This window comes from Balearica regulorum, chromosome 9, assembly GCF_011004875.1.
Source record: "Balearica regulorum gibbericeps isolate bBalReg1 chromosome 9, bBalReg1.pri, whole genome shotgun sequence".
NCBI lineage: Eukaryota > Metazoa > Chordata > Aves > Gruiformes > Gruidae > Balearica > Balearica regulorum.
This window is the reverse complement of record NC_046192.1, coordinates 17,412,088-17,429,211: the sequence shown is the minus strand read 5'-3', so window position 1 is coordinate 17,429,211 and position 17,124 is coordinate 17,412,088. Positions and strand designations below refer to the sequence as shown.

Genomic DNA, 17,124 nt, shown 5'->3' with positions numbered 1-17,124 from the left:
GGTCATGCTTCTTGTGATGCAGCCCAGGACACTGTTGGCTTTCTGGGCTGCAAGTGCACATCGACAGGTTATGTTGAGCTTCTCATCAACCAACACCCCCAAGTCCTTTTCCTCAGGGCTGGTCTCAATCCATTCCTCGCCCAGCCTGTAGTTGTGTTTGGGATTGCAACAACCCATATGCAGGACCTTGCACTTGGCCTTGTTGAACTTCTTGAGGTTTGCACAGGCCCACCTCTCAAGCCTGTCAGGGTCCCTCTGGATGGCATCCCTTCCCTCCAGTGTGTCAACCACACCACACAGTTTGGTGTCATTGGCAAACTTGCTGAAGGTGCACTCGATCCCTCTGTCCATGTCGCCAACAAAGATGTTAAACAGTGCCAGTCCCAGTACTGACCCTTGAGGAATGCCACTTGTCACTGTTGTCCACTTGGACATCGAGTTATTGACCACAACTCTTTGAGCACGACCATCCAGTCAATTCTTTATCCACTGAGTGGTCCATCCATTGATGACACAGTCATAGGAGCCATCCCACCACATCTCCACAATGCCAGTAAGGTCATAGCCCTGCAGGCGTGTGCACATCTCCTACTCCTCTTGTTTATTCCCCATGCTACATGCGTGCGTTTGCATAGAGGCATTTCAGTTGGGCCCCCAATGAGGCTGACTGACTGGCTGGAGTGGCCAGAATTCCTTTGAGGTACTTCACCAGTGTTTCCCTGCTGGTTCCTATTGCCTCAGGAGCCCCTGGCTCATCTCCTCTCTTCTTCAAGCATGCTGCAGTGTGTCCAGCACGTCTCTGAGCAACAGCCTGAGGGTCTTTGCCAGCACCTTGTCCCTCCAATCTAAGCATGTCATCCCACAACTTGTTTCAGGCAAGCCTGATATTATCCCCCTCCCCCTTTGAGCCCAGTTTAAAGCTCTGTCGATGAGCCCCGTTAGCTCCTGGGCAAAGAACCTTTTTCTCCTTTGAGAGAGGTGAATCCCATCAGAGTTCATCAAGCCTGGTGCCGTGTAGGCCACCCCATTGCCAAAAAACCCAAAACTGTGGCGGTGACAGCAGCCATGCAGCCACGGTTCCCTCAGGTGGTCACCACAGGCCGCTGCGGCACCTCCCTGGGTGACCGTCTTCACACGTACCTGTGTGGGTACAGTGCTGCAGCCTGTGCGAGGTGCCCACAGAGCCCGGCTGAAGGGCTTGGGGCCGGGGCTGCGATGGTGGCCCTGCCTGGGGCGGGAGGGGCGGCTTTGGTGTCCTGAGGGGAACCTCAAGCTGGCTTTGCGTGTTGGTCGATTGCTGGTGCCCTGCCTGAGCACCCCCCGCTGTGGGTAAGGAATATATGGAAGCCGCATTCATTTTAAATTGCCTTCGGATGCCCTCCAGGTGGTGGAGGAGCCGCTTGCAGAGCGGCATGCGAGTTCCAGCTTCCCCCGCGGGAAGGGCTGGAAGACGGTCAGCCGCCAGCCCCGCAGGGAGGCGAGTTTAACGCCTCTTCGTGAGACTGGTATGCTTTTACCACAGTACATGTCGGCCACAAGAAGGGGCAGGTCACAGATTTGTCATTCCCACACTCTCAGCATTTTGAGGGAAGCGGGCAGGAAAACAATTTCCCCGTTGGGTGGTCCAAACCAGATGCAGGACTTGCTCTGGCTTGGGAAGCATTCAGCACCTTCAGGTCTCAGCAAGTCATGCATGCTCAGGGCTGCCTTTTTAGATCTGAATGAGCAGAGGCACCCAGGGTGCCTTTCCTTTATGTTATGCTACACGAGATTGCTATTTTATTTGCATGATGAGAAGCATGGCAGGCCTTTATGACAGCCAGCCCAGCAGTGCATAAACACAAGAAGCATGGACAGCACATGTCAGGGCATGGGCTGCTTGTGGCCCACAGGGCAGTTTCTGTGGCCGCTCAGGCTATGCAGGCAAAAGCATCCATGTTGCTCACCATGGGATCACTCCAGCTCTGAATTAACTGGTTCTCATACCAGCTCTCTCCCTGGGGCAAGCAGAGTGACCCCATGCTATGGTGGGAGCTCCTCGGTGTCCAGAGATTGGTCTCTAAAAGCCAGCAGGTGCAGAGCAGTGAGGTTCCCTGTTTTGATTCTAAGAACTTGAAGGAGAAGTAGAACATACTGGTCATGTGGTGAAGTTCTAGCATGCATCTTCTTTCAGTATGCTTCATAAGGGGAAGCAATGGCTGAGGAAGCAGCTCAGTGAGTTTACGGTCAAAGTGATGAATAATATACCGGGGGGTGTTTAGGGAACCCGTGAGCCACCCGTGCTCTCGGCAAGTCTGTCTCCAGTTGTCAGTGTGATGCTGGGTTAAGGCTCTCCACTTGACCCGGCAGTGGCTGGGGCTGTGAAGGGAAGTCCCCCTGCCAGGGGGTCTCTCTGCCATGGCTTCCCCAGGACTACCAGGGGAATGTGATATTTGCTCTGCTTCCTTTCAGCTGATGGCTAATCTCATAAAGACGCCAGCTGCATGGACCCTGCAGAACATCTCACCCTCCTTGAGTACCTGTTGATGTTTGCTGTCTCCAGAATTACTCACGGTCATGAGTGGGCCCTGGCTGCGGCTGCAGCCACCTCTGCCTTGTCTGTCTGGGCTCCAGTGCAAGTGGAGGTCACCGCTTCCAGCCTCGGTCCTTCAGCTCAGAGCATCCCCTCAAAGGTATGCCAGAACCGGGGAATCTTCAAGGTTTGGGTGTGCTCGTGTTCTGCAATGCTGTGCTCATTTGTCCCTTGCTCGTTAAAGAAATAAATCGGTAGGCCTGGATTATTGCCTTAAATCCTCTCCCGGGAAAGGACAGGAGCAGAAAGTTTGTAGTTTGGCAGAACACATGATTGCAAAGAGGATTATGTTTTGTGAAAAGCAATACATTCCTGCACTGATAAAGGGGGGGATTAACTAGATCTGAAACTCCATGTGGCTGTTTGCAGACAAGCCTCCTGTAAAGGGGCTCCCAGGCAAGACGTGCTGGTGGACCCGCCAGCTCCGTTTGTCAGAGAAGGTGTGAGCCAGGCTCCACTGGAACAGTTAAAAGTGCCAGTATGTATGCCGAATCTTGACACTTTCTTCGCCATTTTCTCCCAGTGGACTTTACCCACCAGTGGGCTTTTGTCATTTGCTATGACCTGTACTAGCCAGATCCCATCTTTTGTGTGTTCTATAAGCTCATAGAAGTGCATTTCCCCACTAAAGTTTGTACTGGAAACCAATTCAGGGGCCCCTTCCTCCTTGAGAGCAGAATAAAGCTCTCCTTCCATGAGGTCTCCTGACTTCTCCACCAGCTCCTGCACTTTGTCTCAGGCAGCCCTGGCCAGGGTGATGCTAGTCATGGGAGGACACACTGCTGTCACTCAACGTGCAGCTGCCCTGTGGGACATGGTGCTGTTGGGTGCCTCGGTGGGAGCTGAAGGTGTGAGAGGGTTCAGAAAGGGATTAGATCAGTCCTGCATGCTGGATCCCCCAATCATTTCTGAGCGCAATGGTCTGGATACAGCCTGCTGCTCAGGAAAGTATAGCCTGGGGAAAATAGTCCCAGCCCTGCCCTGTTTGTAACGTTCCTCCTGGACTCACCCTCTGCTGAGCAGAGCAGTGTTTCTGCACCAAGGTCCCACTGGAGGAGGGACACCTTCAGCAGAGCTCAGACTCAGGAGGTCCCCAGGAGCAACACCAAAATGCAAGCCAGGAATGGGGCAGTCTTCATTTATTTCTCCCCGTGGCCTCCCTTCACTGTGCCTCCCTTCCAGCTAGCAGGGAGGTGCTGGGTGCCCCGCTGTGCCAGCCCTGACCTGCCCTGACCGATACTTGCTGCAGGTGTTTTCTGTTCCCTCTCACAGTATGTTTGACCACGTGCTAGGCAGTTTCCCATTTCTATATCTGCCAGGAAAAAGAGAAGAAAGCCAACATTCTAGAAATTCAGATATTTTTGCAGCCAGCATTGGCACTGAAATACCTTAAAATAAGGGGTTTGCAAATGCAACAAGGTACCTGAGATCAGTTGAGCACCCTTTACCTCGCATTGGGCGCAAGCGGGGAGCAGGAGTCATCTGGCTATCAGCCGTTAGCAGCTGGAGCCACCTCCCTTGGGCCTGGCACTTGTGTTGTTTGTAAAGTGGTGTCTGTACTGCAGGCAATGCTGAGCCTAGGTGTGCAGGCTGCCCAGCTTGGCCAAAAATTTTTGCAGGAGCAGAGATAGCCAAAGCTGGGAAATGGCCAAAGCTGGGGATGGGGATGTAGGATTGATGGGTGACTGCTGACTTTTCATCCCAGCAATATGCATGGTCTCTGTGTGCATGATTTTAGCACAGTTCAGGCCCGTAAAAATCAAGAGTCATCACCATCCACTTGGAAATCTCTGTCTGGTTCCCAAAGACCAGGAGTGTTTAAACTCTGGCTGCAGCAGACTGTTGTTTGAGTCCTGCTGCCGCACGCCATAGGTATCTGCAGCTTGCACCAAGCTCCTGCTAGCTTCTGCCCACTCTGCTCCCTGCCTGGCCCAGCTCCTGCCTGCAGTTCAGTGCAGGAGCCTCCATGCTTGTCCCGACACCTTGCTGTAGACTAGCTTCCATAAGGGCATTCCTCCTCATTGTGGCTTGGCTGTGCTGTTTTATGAGATGTTTTTCCCTGTTTCCTCTCTGATCCTCAGGGTCTTGTGAGTCCTCTGACTCTGACTCAAATGACTCCTGATTCCTTTGTGCAGTACCCTGTGATATGAACCTGTCCTGCAGGATTAGTCCTGAAACACGAGACCAAAATGTGGAAAGAAAAATGTGTTTTCACTTCAGTTTTGTAGCATGGCTGACCCTCGTGTGACCATCTGTCCTACCCACATTTTGGGAAGGCAGTTAAAAAGCAGAGGAAAAACAAGAGCCACAAAGATAAACAGTCTGTAAAGGATGCCCTGTGCTTTGTGAGCAGCTTATCAAAAACAACATTGGGAGGTGACTTGAGCACTTTTATGGCAAGAAATACTGGACTAACGTGGCTCTTCAAACTGGAAGGGATGGAAAAGCCAAGAACCAACTGCTGGAGCATGGTGCTAAGTCGGAGATGCTGCAGCCAAGCACACGCTGCTGGGCTGAGGCCAAGGGTTGCGGGACATGTGATGGTCCATGGAGTGAGAGGTAGTCAAAGGGCTCCTGTGGGCTGTGCACTCTGCAAAACAGAGGCTGTGAGGCACCCCAGGCACCCCAGGGTGCAGGGCCAGGCAGACAACGGACACCCAGGGACAAAAGAAAGACTTTGATCTTCTGCCCTGCATGTCAGCCACTTGGAGAAGTGGCAGTACCAGCTCCTGCCTTCCTGGGAGCAGATTTGAGCGATGCATTGGCTGTGCTCCCTGCTTGTGTGCTGCACTGGGGTGCAATCAGCTATTATAGGTCCCAGAAGGGAGATGGGAAATCCAGGTTTTTGCAACCTCGGAATCATGCTGCAACCATGCTCCATGCCAGGGCTGGCAGGTGCAGCTCCCAGGACAGCCTGCCCTCTCTGCTCCTGCCTCCCCCAGCCAGCAGTGCTATATCCAAGAATTGCACAACACCACGTGTATCCCCATCCTCTAGAAGACCTTGTGTTGTTGGACTTTGCTGCTGTATTTCTCAATTGCTCTGACTGAAAGAGAGGTGAGGTAGTTGGATCAGACCCTTGCAGGAAAAGCCGTTGGGAGCTCTGGTTCTTTGGCCACAGTCCTGGCATGAGCTGCAGTGCAGCCTGAGGAAGAAGGGAAGCCCAGCAGGTGCCAGCTTCTGGGAGAGGATCTGCTGTCCCTTGTACTGTAGCAAAGGGGTGGAGGAGGCAAGGGGTGGGCCACACACAGCCAGGAAAAGGTGCTTGAGGGAGTGGAAACACGACAGGTAATGCCAAGAGCTGGCCGCAGCTCCGTCTTCCCTTCAAAATAACACCCATCTTTGCATCCTTCCCACGGAAGCACCTGGGTCTGGCCTGGCTCTCCACATTGTCTGCAGCTGGCCCGGTGCTCCTGCCTGACAGCCAGAGAGGAACCAGAAAGCACTGAGCACCTGGGGGAGAGGCGTGGGGCCAAGGGCAGGTGGTCCCTTGTTCCTATGAACGTGCAGGCCTGGGGTATCCTGTGGACCCCCCTCTCAGAGACCTCCAGGGTTTTTTTTTTTGCCTCCCTGCAGTGAGGAAGCTCATTTCCTTGTCTCTCCCACCACACAAGGAGGGAAGTGGACGTGATGGTGCTCGTTACTGCCGCTCTGCTTGCCAGGGGCTGGCATGGAGGCCCAGCAGAGATGCTCGTGCTTGGACACTGCCCCAGTGGGGTTGAAACAGGCTGTGTCTTTTAACAGGGCTTCCTTGCTTGCAAAGGCTGGGTTTTACTGGGATTTCAATCCCCAAACTCCTGGGGACCCCTCTGCGCTCCTTGCATGACCTGAGCCTGCCTACAGGGAGGAGGGCGAGCGGTTATCTGTGCTTCATCCCTGCTCAGAGGATGCAGGGAGATGAGGTGATTAGCAAAGAGCAAGCCTTTAGCGTTGCTTCCTGCCTGACAGTTACAACTTTTGGTAAGATGCTGGCTCTCCCCAGTTGCAGCCGAGGAGGAGAGCAGCAGCACGAGGACAAATCCTTGGTGTGTGCGGGGCTGATACTGCTCCTACCAACAGACGAAGTGCTCGGGCAGCCGGGGCTGGTGGAGATATAGCAGGAGCTGCTGTTGACCTGGAGCCTTTAGCGGTGCTGGGTCAGCCCGGCAAAGCTCCCACTATCTCGGCGGCTGCACCGCGGGACTGTGCTGCTTATCGTTGCTCTGATAGCAGCTCTGCCCGGTGAGCCTGGCTGCTTTTATCTGGTGGTCAGGGCGGCTGTCGCTGCGGCAGGGGGGCTGCGGGGCTGGGGGCCTGGACAAGTGTACAAACAAGCTCAGGATGTGAGCACAATAGCCAAGGACGGGCCTTTGAAAGCAGGGGAACGCAGCGCAGCTGCCCTGAGCCACATCAAAGGTCCATCTCGCTCTGTGCTGCTGAAAAAGCCTGTGTGTTTGATAGCTACCCATGGACATGGCCCCGGCACTGCGTCGGCACAAGGAGCAGAGGGTTTGAGCAGTGGGAAGCGGAAAGGGAAAAGACGGCAGCGGGGAGCGGGGTGACGCAGGAGCTGAGACACAGCCCTGAGGGTCTCTGCCTCCAGATCATGGGTTTCTCATGAGTTCCCTCAGTCTCACTTTGTTTTGGCCCTCACTGATCTGTATCTGGAGCACAGCACACAGCCCCTCTCTTTCCTCCTTCAGTGCACCTCCGGGCTGGCATTTCAGGTCATTTTTGCAAAGTGCTTTGTGTGCAGTTTCCCAAGCGCTTTTCTTGAATCAGCAATTGCCACAGCTGGGGGTTTTTGGCCACAGGGGTGGGTTTTTTCCTTCCAGACTTGGTGGTTTGAATCTCGGACAGCCAAGGATGCTATCCATAATTTGTGTTGTTTCAGTTGGGAAGCCCAGGTAGCAAGAAGGGAAGTGACTGTTACCCACAGCTGTGGAAAGCCGAGCTCTGAGTGACGTCTGGATGGAGACATGAAAGGACATGAAGATATGATGAGAGGGGAGTACTTTGTATGCTGGACATGTGCCTACCCTACAGGGTCCTGCTGTACCTCTCTAGCAGGATCAGTCTTGCAAGAGTCCCTCTCTGCTCACTGCTGTGCTCCCAAAAGGACTTGGGAAGGGGCTGGAAAACCCGGGAAAGTTTTGCTTCTGATTTGCTCTGCAATGTGTGCACATGCTGCTGCCTTCTGATAAAGTACAGCCTGAGCCTGCTTGGTGGGAACCACCCTCCGCCACTGCTTTGTGTTTTTATAAGGTGCATTTATTGGCAAAAGAGCAGCCCAAAGGACAAAAAGAAAAACAACAACATAAAAAAGCAGCCAGCACCCGGTGCAGCATTGCAGGTTCTGCAGGGAAAAAGTGTCCCCAAGAGGGCTAGATGATGGTTCTGCTCTTGGAAAATGGTTAAAAACCTGGAGGTGCTGGCCCCAGGCGCCCAGGAGCAGCAGGCTAAGCCAGTGCCTCCTCTGTGGGTTTTTGATTGCAGGGTTCTCCTGGCCTCAGTGGCTTTTCTGCTCTTGAAGCCATTGTCAGGGAAATTAAATGCTCCCAGGCAGGTGCCAGAGACTTTTGCAACCTGAGATTTGGCTTTGTCTTGTCTGCCTGCTGGAAATGCCTTTTTTAGGGCGGATTCATGTCTCACAGCAATATCTGAAAGCAAAGAGGAGGCTTTAATTGGGGTGGGATTAGTGCAGCCAGGCTGAGTGGGGAGGGCAGGAGCTTTCTCCCTACCTGCTAATTGCCCTTTTTCTGTGCTGGCAGTGGCTGCAACACCTGCCAGTGGTTGCCTGCGTGTCACCTTTGTGCCATGGGTGCCCAGGTGATGCCATGTGCCTTGTAGGTTTATTTACAGAGTGGAGGGTGAGATGTAGTGCTTAAACCAGGAGAGCTCAGTCTGGCTCTGGCAGCCAGAGGGCTCAGGATGCTTTTGGCACCCAGGGGCCTGGCACAGCCCTGGTGGGCTCATGCCTGTCGCTTGGGCTGTTGCGGGATCCCAGGGGCTGAGCTGAAAACTGTGGGCTGCAATTTGCAGCCAGCCCCTGCCCCCAGGCACAGGCAGGCAGCAAGCACAGTTGATTTAAAAGCAAGCCCAGGGTATCATTTTCCCTGAGGCGTATGAGGCAGGTCAGTGCCTCAAGGGCAAATCTCCCTGGAGGTGTGTGCCTGGAGAAGGTCTGTGACTCCCCCGGCTCTTGGAAAAACAGATAAGCAACCCCACGCCTCAGCCAAATTGCTGATCTGCCCTGCAACAGCCTCCTGCCCCGGGCAGGACCGTCCTCCCATGTCCCCTTCCAAGGGTCAGGGTGCCAAAGGCAAATGTCCATGGAGGGCTATGTGGAGGCACAACTTTGCCTGTCCTCTTCTGTTTTGGCAGATGTACTTTGGGATGCGTACACGACAGGGCTGGGCCCCTGCTTAGCCATCAGGGTGCAATATTTTAGGTGTCCATGGCAGAAAAAAGCCACTCTGGTGCCTTTTCATTCAGAGGTTAGCGGTAGCTCTAAGAAAGCAGCAGCGTTTCACCAGGATGCCTACTGGAAATGCAGACATTCATTGCCTTACAGCAGCAAAATGCTTCTTAGCCTCTGAAGCCTTGGAGTGGGGAGGAAGCAGCCCCCAAGAATGTTCACTGTGGTATTTCCGCAGGATCCCCCCAGCTGAGTTGGGGACCAGCGGCTGTTTGTTTGTCCCCTTTGAAGGAGACAAAGTGAGCCCTATGGCTTGGTTGCTTCTGCTCCAGCCGAGCTTGGCGTTGTTGGACGTAGGGCTACTGGGAGGAAAAGCAAACAGAAAGGAGGCGAGAAGGGCTGGGCAGAAGATGGGGGTGATATCGGGTGCTCCATCTGCAAGGGTCTGTTCAAAAGGGAGGAGAAGGCTGGAGCCATCAAAGCTGCTCCAATGGCCTCGGTCCAGATGGGAGAAGGATTTCATCCAGCTTCTGCCAGGCTTCTTTCCACTCACGGTGGGCTCCCCTTCCTCCCACACCAGGGACAAGCCCCACCATCCTCCTCCTCTCCTCCATCTGGGAGACAGACCCTTGGAGTGACAGTAATGGGATGCTGGGTGTTGCGAAGGGTAGCACCTTGCCCTGGGCATCCCCTTCTGTCACTTTTGGGGCCGGGGGGACCCTTGGGCAGGAGCAGCAGGGCCAGTCCCCCGGGAACACTGGTTTGGAAGTGTGATTTAGGCTACAGCTCGGGTGCTAAGCAAGCCCATGAGGATGAGCTTGTTCTACTCTTGAGGGCACACCCATCCCAGCTCACTAAAACTTATATACACTATGTAAGATCCTATATAATATATAAAGTCATATACATATTTATAGATGCATGTATATATGTTATGTATGGCTTTGCCATGAAAAAAAATAAATATATATATGGTCAAACAGTCTCAGCAGTTTTGGGAAGAGGCATTTTGCTGGCATGAGTTTCGGAGGTGGGCCTGCAAGCAGAGCTGGGCAACATTTCTGAGAGCTGGGGCTAGCAGGAAGCCGAACACGTTAGTAAAAATCCCCTTCTCTCCCTTGCACTCCCATCCGGGGAGGATGGGTGACGCAGCCCTTGCTGGAGGTGATGAGGTGATACCCTCCATGCTGCACACCTCCAGTCTCACCCTGCCATCGCTGCCTCATGGCGACCCCACTGGCGCGTCCCATCGCCCACCGCTGGGCAGGGGCTACGAAGTGGACTCACCTGCTGTGTCTGGTGGGAATGATTCATATGTCCCTGTGCTGAAAAAAGGGGGATTTTCCCTGCCCAGGAGGGGATGCTGAGGCCAGCAGGACCCCTACCCCACTGAGCCCCTCCAAGGCCGGTGTTTCTCCCAGTGACATTGAGGCAGAGGCTGGAGGCAGCTGGCTGGCCTGTCCCCATCTGAAATGCCAGCTCAGTCTATAAATAGCACCTGGCACGGGTCTCTCCCTGGGCATTGGAGCAATGAGAGACTGAGCCCTTTCTGTCCTCCTGCAGCAGGGCTCTTGCTCCATTTAACAGATGGGGAAACTGAGGCACAGTGGGGTCCTTGACCCTGCCTTGCAGCGAGCCTTTTGGGTTTGCAGGGCACTGGGAGGTGTTTTCCTGTGGCAGAGGGGCTGCTCCCCACTGAGACGGGGAGGATTTGATGGGGGCTATTGCTCTGCCAGGGGGTCCGCACCTCGTCCCACCCCAGCTGTGGTCTCTGGGGAGCCAGGGAGCCTTCCCCTGCCCAGAGAAGGGGACCCGCAGGGGGCTGGTGTCTCACACCCCTGCAGTAGCCCCCCAGCCCTCCCCACTCACTAGTCCCTCCTGGACGTATCTCCCAGGAACGGCGGCTCCTGCCCCACCGGCTGTCTCCCGGGACAATCGGTGGGGTGCACGTGGGCCTTATCTGGGGGCCAGCCATGGGCAGGGCTCCCTGCTGTCCCTATCAGTGGGGCAGCTCCAGACCTGGGGCTGAGGGGAGCCAGGCCCATCCCTGCCACACTGGGGCCAGGGCTGGGGGCATTGCCATGGCCCCACGCTGAGCGTTGCAGGGGATGCTCGAGGGGTCTGGGACCCCTCTCCAGCCCGGCGGTGAGCGCGGTGCTGCCGGATTTGCAGAGGTTCAGCAGAGGCTGCCGTGCTGGGTGGTTGTGGGTTGAAGGGAGATGGTGGCAGCAGCCTCGCGTTACTGCCAGCAGGATCTGGCCCCCTCAGCCACTTCCACCAAACTCTCAGCGGTGGTTTCCTCACCAGGGCGATTTTTTGCACGGGCTGGGGAGGACCAGACAGAGCCATTGCCCTGGGAAAGGCTTTCCTGTCCCTTTCACAAGTCTGGTTGATGTCCATGTTTTATTTGTTTCTCTTGAGTCACACCCACCCTCCTGCTTCCAGTGGCTCCATGGGGTGCTGCCGGGATGCCGGCGGGGTGGGGATGCCGCCTCTCCCCTAAACCCCTGGGGTGGGGGTAGCAGGGTCGTCTATGGTTATGCAAAGCATGGGCATCCCCATGATAAGGTGCCCATGGAGTGTGGTTTCCCCAAGGGGTGGGTGCCACGGGGTCCCATTGCTCTCGGTCCTGCCTGGCACAGGGACCTGGCAGAGCAAGGGATGTCCCTTGGGAGAGGGAGCATCCTGGCCGCTCCGTCCCGCTGAGCAGGGGCCATCCCTCTGTGTCCTGGGACAGCAGCAACCAAAAGCTTGAAGTGAAGATCTTTACTGTCAGCTTGTCCGGCTGGACGACAGCCTAGCTAGGTGTGAGGTTCTTGCTCCTTGGCGTCCCCGCTGTCTACCGTGGCCCCAAGCTCTGGGTGGAACATGTTTTGGCCTTCTACCAGCTCCTACCAGGGCTTTGAATGAGGATTTTCCTTTCCTGCCATGTCCTGGGGAAGCTGGTGATGGTCGTCTGGGAGGCTGCCGTCTCCGCTGGGGTCAGCCCATCCGGCCATAACCACGGGGAATTAGAGACGGGTGGAAAAACATCTAAAACTCATGCAAATATTTGCTTTTCTAGCGCTTTTCCAAGTATTGGGGGACGCTGACAAAGCGGCAGTGTGGGCAAAGCAGGCACGCCAACAGGTCTGCTTGGCTTTTTTTTGGGCAGGATTTCAATGGTCAAACAGTTTTGTTTAAAATAAAAAAGCTGAGCAAATGAGGAGATTTGCCAGCGTTGCGGCTCCTCAGGGCAAAACAGCCACCCTGTTGCTGAGAGCACCACGAGCCTTCAAACCACTCCTGCCCTGTGCTGGTGGGTGCACGGCTCGCACCTCAGTGCTCCGTTTTCCTTCTCTGCTGAAGGGGGTTTTGGCAGGAAAGGGGCTCCCTGTGCCTGGTGCTGTTCTGCCTGGGAGCATCCTGGGGGTCTGGGGCTGATATTGAGCTGGCGGGGCTTGCCTGAAGCCTTGCATGGCTGCCCTGTCCTGCCCATGCCAGGGGATGCTCACTGCTGTTGGCTCCTGCCTGTCCTGCCAGCTTTTGCCAGTGGTATCAGCTTGTGTGAAGAGTGGCTGGGGGAGAAGGGTGGCCATGGACCCTGGTGGCCCCACGACCGCCCATCCCAAGTGTGGATGAGAGCTGGAATAAGGGGAGAAGTTGGGGGAACCCTGGGACAGACACAGGTGTGCTGGACAAGAGGACCACTGCGTGCCCCTGTGCAGTGAGCACCCATGGCTGGTGCTGGCCCTGGGGCTACGTGCATGCAGGGGAATAGGCTCCTGCACGGGACAGCCTGGGCAGTGCAGTACGTGTGTGCCGGGGCAGGGCTCTGCCTCCCCAGGCCAAGGATACGTGCAGATCATCGCTGTGGTGATGGACCACAGGGGGACAAGCACCAGGTAGATGAGGCAGGACAGCAGGACTGCCATGACATAGCCCACGGTGACATTCAGAGCTGGCAGAGTCAGCCAGCCACACCTGCAGGAGGGGTACAGGGAGGACAGGGCCAAGGTCAGGCCCTGGGGCTGCCGTGGGAGAGGCAGAGAGAGGGGAGAGAGTCTTGGGGTGCTCAGCCCCAGGGGCTGCTGGAGCTGGGTGGGGGAAGAGGATGCAGATCCAGGCTGTTCGAGCTGATGCCTGGCTCTAACGTCTGGGGGATGCTGGTGTGAAAGAGCAGCTCTGCTGCCCCACATCCCTAGGATGGGGCTTGGCCTGCAGCTACAGGGCGACTTACAGGAAGGAGACCAGCAAGCTCAGGTAGGTGAGGGTGCTGAAATGAAGGGGGATGAGAAGCTCCATGATGGACCAGGCAGCTGTATGGCCCCAGCCTCACAGGATGGACAACATCCCACTCCCACAGCAGTGGCAGTGCAACAAATCCCCCCCGCATTCCATTACTATGGTAACCACAGCATTTCCACACACCCCCATCCCGCCATCCTATTCCCATGGCAACTGCAGGATCCTGCTCCCACGGCAGGGGTGCTGGTGCCACTCTGGTTTCAGCAGGAGCCCACTGCCAGAGGGGCAAAGGGTAGGGGCTTGAAGGTCCCTGGGGACCCGGTACAAACCAGCACTCATTTTCCTTGGGGTGCTGGGAGAATGCCAGGAGCCGTGGGCACCCCTGGGACCCATGGGCATGCTGGGATCTATCTAGGACAATAATACACTGCTCCCCACACCTAACGCTCCAGCTTCCTCCAGCCTGTCCCCTTCCCCAAGCCTGGGCTCTGCTTCCGTCCCAAGATGCTGGGGTGCTGAGCTGGGGTGCTGAGCATTGGGCCAGCCCTGCCCTCTAGTGTTGCAGGAGCCAATCTCAGCAGGGCTCAGCCCCGGGCTGCTGGGAGCTGAGCCACTGCAAGCTCCTTACACAGCCCGCAGAGCCACGCAGGGTCTGGCAGGCTTCCCACCGCCCCACAGCATCACCTCCCACCCAGCCACTGCTGCTGGGGGGACACGGTCCTGGACCCTGCATGGCACCATGGGGACCCCCAGCACCACAAGCCCATCTTGGGGTGCATAGGCATCATCACCCTAGCACAGGTGCCATGCTCCCCAGCTTTGAGGATGCGCAGACACACTGGCACGGGTGATAACTGCCTCCCCCGGCACCCCAGGTCGATAACCGGGCGGCCGAGGCACTTGGTGGGGCGTGGGGGCACGCCAATGGACGCTCGCAGCGACAGGAGAGGGAGGGGAGTGCCGAAGGCTGCTGGTTAAAATGGAACAAGGCGCGGCGGCCTCCCTGCGGTCCCTGCCCTGGGGACTCTGACCCCGTGGGCCAGCGAGGGGAGCCGAGGCAGGCAGTGCTGAGCAGCTCCACAGCCGCCAGGACGGAGCTGAGGAGGAGCAGAGCAGGATGGATCCCACCATGGAGCTGGCAGAGGACCCCAGGTGGGTGCTGAGGACCCCTGTGCTGCTTCGCAGCCAGGCAAATCCCTTTTTGGAGCAGGATTTTGGGTTATTGCCTCTGTAAAGGAAAGGAGGTGCCTGGGGCTGAGGCAAGGTGGCCAGGGGACCCCACAGGGCTGGGTGTCCCCATGTCCCTGCCAGCCCTGTACAGTGCTCTCCTCCTTCTCCGAAGGTTCTCCCGATCGTTGGTGGAGATGCTGATCACAAACTTCAGCGTGCCGGCAGCCTGCTTCTCCCTGCCGCCCACCTCCCGGCAGCTGCTGCAGCGTAGGTGGAGGGACCGGGTGGGGGGACCCTCCTCTTGCCCCTGGCGGGAGCAGGACAGGGATGAAGGACGCAGGGTGGCTGCAGCAGATGCAGGCAGGGAGCAGCTCCAAGGAAGGAGGAGGCAGCAAGAGGGGGAGGTAGCAAGGGGGAGTCTGCTGGGGTCTCAGCCTCCCACCCCATAGCCCTGCCTGCGGGAACAGGGGAGGGTCTCAGGGAAGACCAAACTGGGGCAGGTGACACGGGACACAGGAGTTCTGGCACGGCCAGACATGCTGAGGATGCGGCAAGGGGTTTCCCAGACCTGTGGAGTGGTGGGTTGGGTGGCAGCTCCCTGCCGTGGTGGTCCCAGGTGGGACAGGAGGGGATGGAGCTGGCTTCTTACCCCTCCTCAACAGACCTGGACGCAGTCCAACTCACCATCATGGGCCTCGCCACCATCATGACTCTGCTGTCAGTTGTCATCTACGTGGAAGAGGCTTTCTACCTCACCCGCAAGATCCGCTGCCCCATCAAGATGAAGACCCTCCGCTGGAGTAGCTTGGCCCCGACAGTGAGCTGGGGTGTAGGGGTGGGGATGGCATCACCCCAGGGAGCCAGGGCTACCCAAGGGGTGCCAGCCCATGGGAGGGGGGAGTGGCAGCATGCAAAGCCTGTGTCTCCCAGGTTGTGTGTGTGGTCAGCTGCTTCGGACTGTGGATCCCGCGCTCCATGATGGTGGTGGAGATGGCTACCACAGCGTGAGTATCGCCTGCCCCAAGGCAGGGGCACCGGGGAGCCTATGGGGCCTGACCTGCCTTCCATCTCCTCAGGTATTTTGCCATCTGCTTCTACCTCCTGATGCTGGTCATGGTGGAGGGCTTTGGGGGGAAGGAGGCAGTGCTCAGCACCCTGAAGGACGTGCCCATGGTGGTCAGCACCGGGCCCTGCTGCTGCTGCTGCCCCTGTCTGCCCCGAATGACCATGAGCAGGTGAGGGAGAGCCTGGGGAACCCCCTGCCCCTGGGGAGGGCTTCCAGCCCCTGCTTCTGTTGGGGTGGAAGAAAAGTCCTGGGGCAGGGGCTTGGGGACCTCAAGGTGCTACTGGTCTCTCTTGCTGTGCCAGGAGAAAGCTTCAACTGCTGATGCTGGGGACTTTCCAGTACGCCTTCTGCAGGGTGGTTGCCGTCTTCCTGGGGCTGGTCCTGGCCACCGATGGGAACTACAACCCTGCTGATGTGAGTGCCAGGGCACGGGGATGGGCAGGGTGACATCAGGGACAAGGAGCCTCCACAAGCCCCTGCCTTGCCCAGCAGCTTTTTCAGCCCAGGCACGTTTTCTTTGTGTCCCCCCCAGATCTCGGCAGAGAGCGTGGCGCTCTGGATCAACACCGTGGTTGGCGCCTCCACCCTCTTTGGGCTGTGGGCACTGGGCATCCTCTTCCGGCAGGCCCGGCTGCACCTGACCGAGCAGAACATCAAGGCCAAGTTCTCCTGCTTCCAGGTGAGCCACATCCTGCCCCGTCCCCCCCTAGGTGAGGGGCTCCTCCAGCATGAACGGGATGAAGGGGCACAGGGGGAGATGGTGGGGCAGGAGCTGCTGGGAAAGCGGAGAAGGTGAAGGGCAGGAGCCTGGCAGCAGTGTGGCCCCACCACCTCAAATGGTGGTTGCAGGTCCTCCTCCTCCTGACGGCACTGCAGCCCGCCATCTTCAGTATCCTGGCCAACAACGGCAGCATTGCCTGCTCACCACCCTTCTCCTCCAAGGCCAGGTCACAGCGTAAGTCAGGAGAGCGGGGAGCAGCGTCGCCTGCTCCCAGCTGAGCCCCTCCATCACACAGCAGGGTGTGGGGAACGGGCATGGTGGATGAAGGTGGCTTCAAATGACCCTTCTCCTCTTCCAGAGATGAACATGCAGCTGTTGATCCCGCAAACCTTCATCTTGGCGGTGGTGACACGGATATACTACCGCAAGCAGGATGACAAGCCGGGCTACCAGCCCGTCAGCTTCACACCTGCAGACACTGATGTCAAGGCGTGAGCAGGAGGGAGCAAAGGGGGTGCTGAGGGGCAGAGCGAGGCAAGGGGCTGCTCTGCCCCATACAACCACCTCCTCCTCTGGCCCTGTGGAGCTGCTGGCAACAGAGGAGGCAGAGGGGGAAAGGGCACTTCAGCATGGGGTGAAAGGTTCTGAAACCTGAAGGCCACAATCCAAAGTGATCCGTGAAGCCACCTCCAGCCCAGGGGGTTCTTGTCTAGCACTGAATAAAGACAAATTTCTATCCGAGTCTTGCGTGGATGACTGGGCTCAGACCGTCTCCTGCCCAGGCTGGGTGGGAGATGACTCCACACAGGGGGAGGAAGATGGAGCCCAGACAAGCACAGCCACGGCATGGGGCCATCATGGGTGTCCAACACGCAGCCATGACACTGACCTCTGGGTGCTGCTGGCTGGGGTCCGATGGCCAAGGCAATGCCAGGGCAGCAGTGTTTTCTTCAGAGACCTCTAGATGGGTC

General features: G+C 57.1%; 1 protein-coding gene across 2 annotated transcripts; it reads left to right on the top strand.

Annotated features, from left to right (window-relative positions):
- The first annotated feature begins 2,299 nt into the window (after positions 1–2,299).
- SLC51A (solute carrier family 51 member A) lies at positions 2,300–16,894 on the top strand. Of its 2 annotated transcripts, none has more exons than XM_075761276.1 (9): positions 2,300–2,672; positions 14,539–14,633; positions 15,029–15,183; positions 15,297–15,370; positions 15,443–15,601; positions 15,735–15,846; positions 15,965–16,111; positions 16,282–16,387; positions 16,512–16,894. In XM_075761276.1, exons 1-9 carry the CDS (start codon positions 2,557–2,559, stop codon positions 16,646–16,648), a joined length of 1,101 nt encoding a protein of 366 aa, XP_075617391.1. In that variant the 5' UTR covers positions 2,300–2,556; the 3' UTR covers positions 16,649–16,894. The 2 variants fall into 2 exon arrangements, with proteins under 2 accessions (XP_075617391.1, XP_010308860.2); XM_010310558.2 differs by lacking the exon at positions 2,300–2,672 and adding an exon at positions 13,429–14,348.
- The last annotated feature ends 230 nt before the right edge of the window (positions 16,895–17,124 follow it).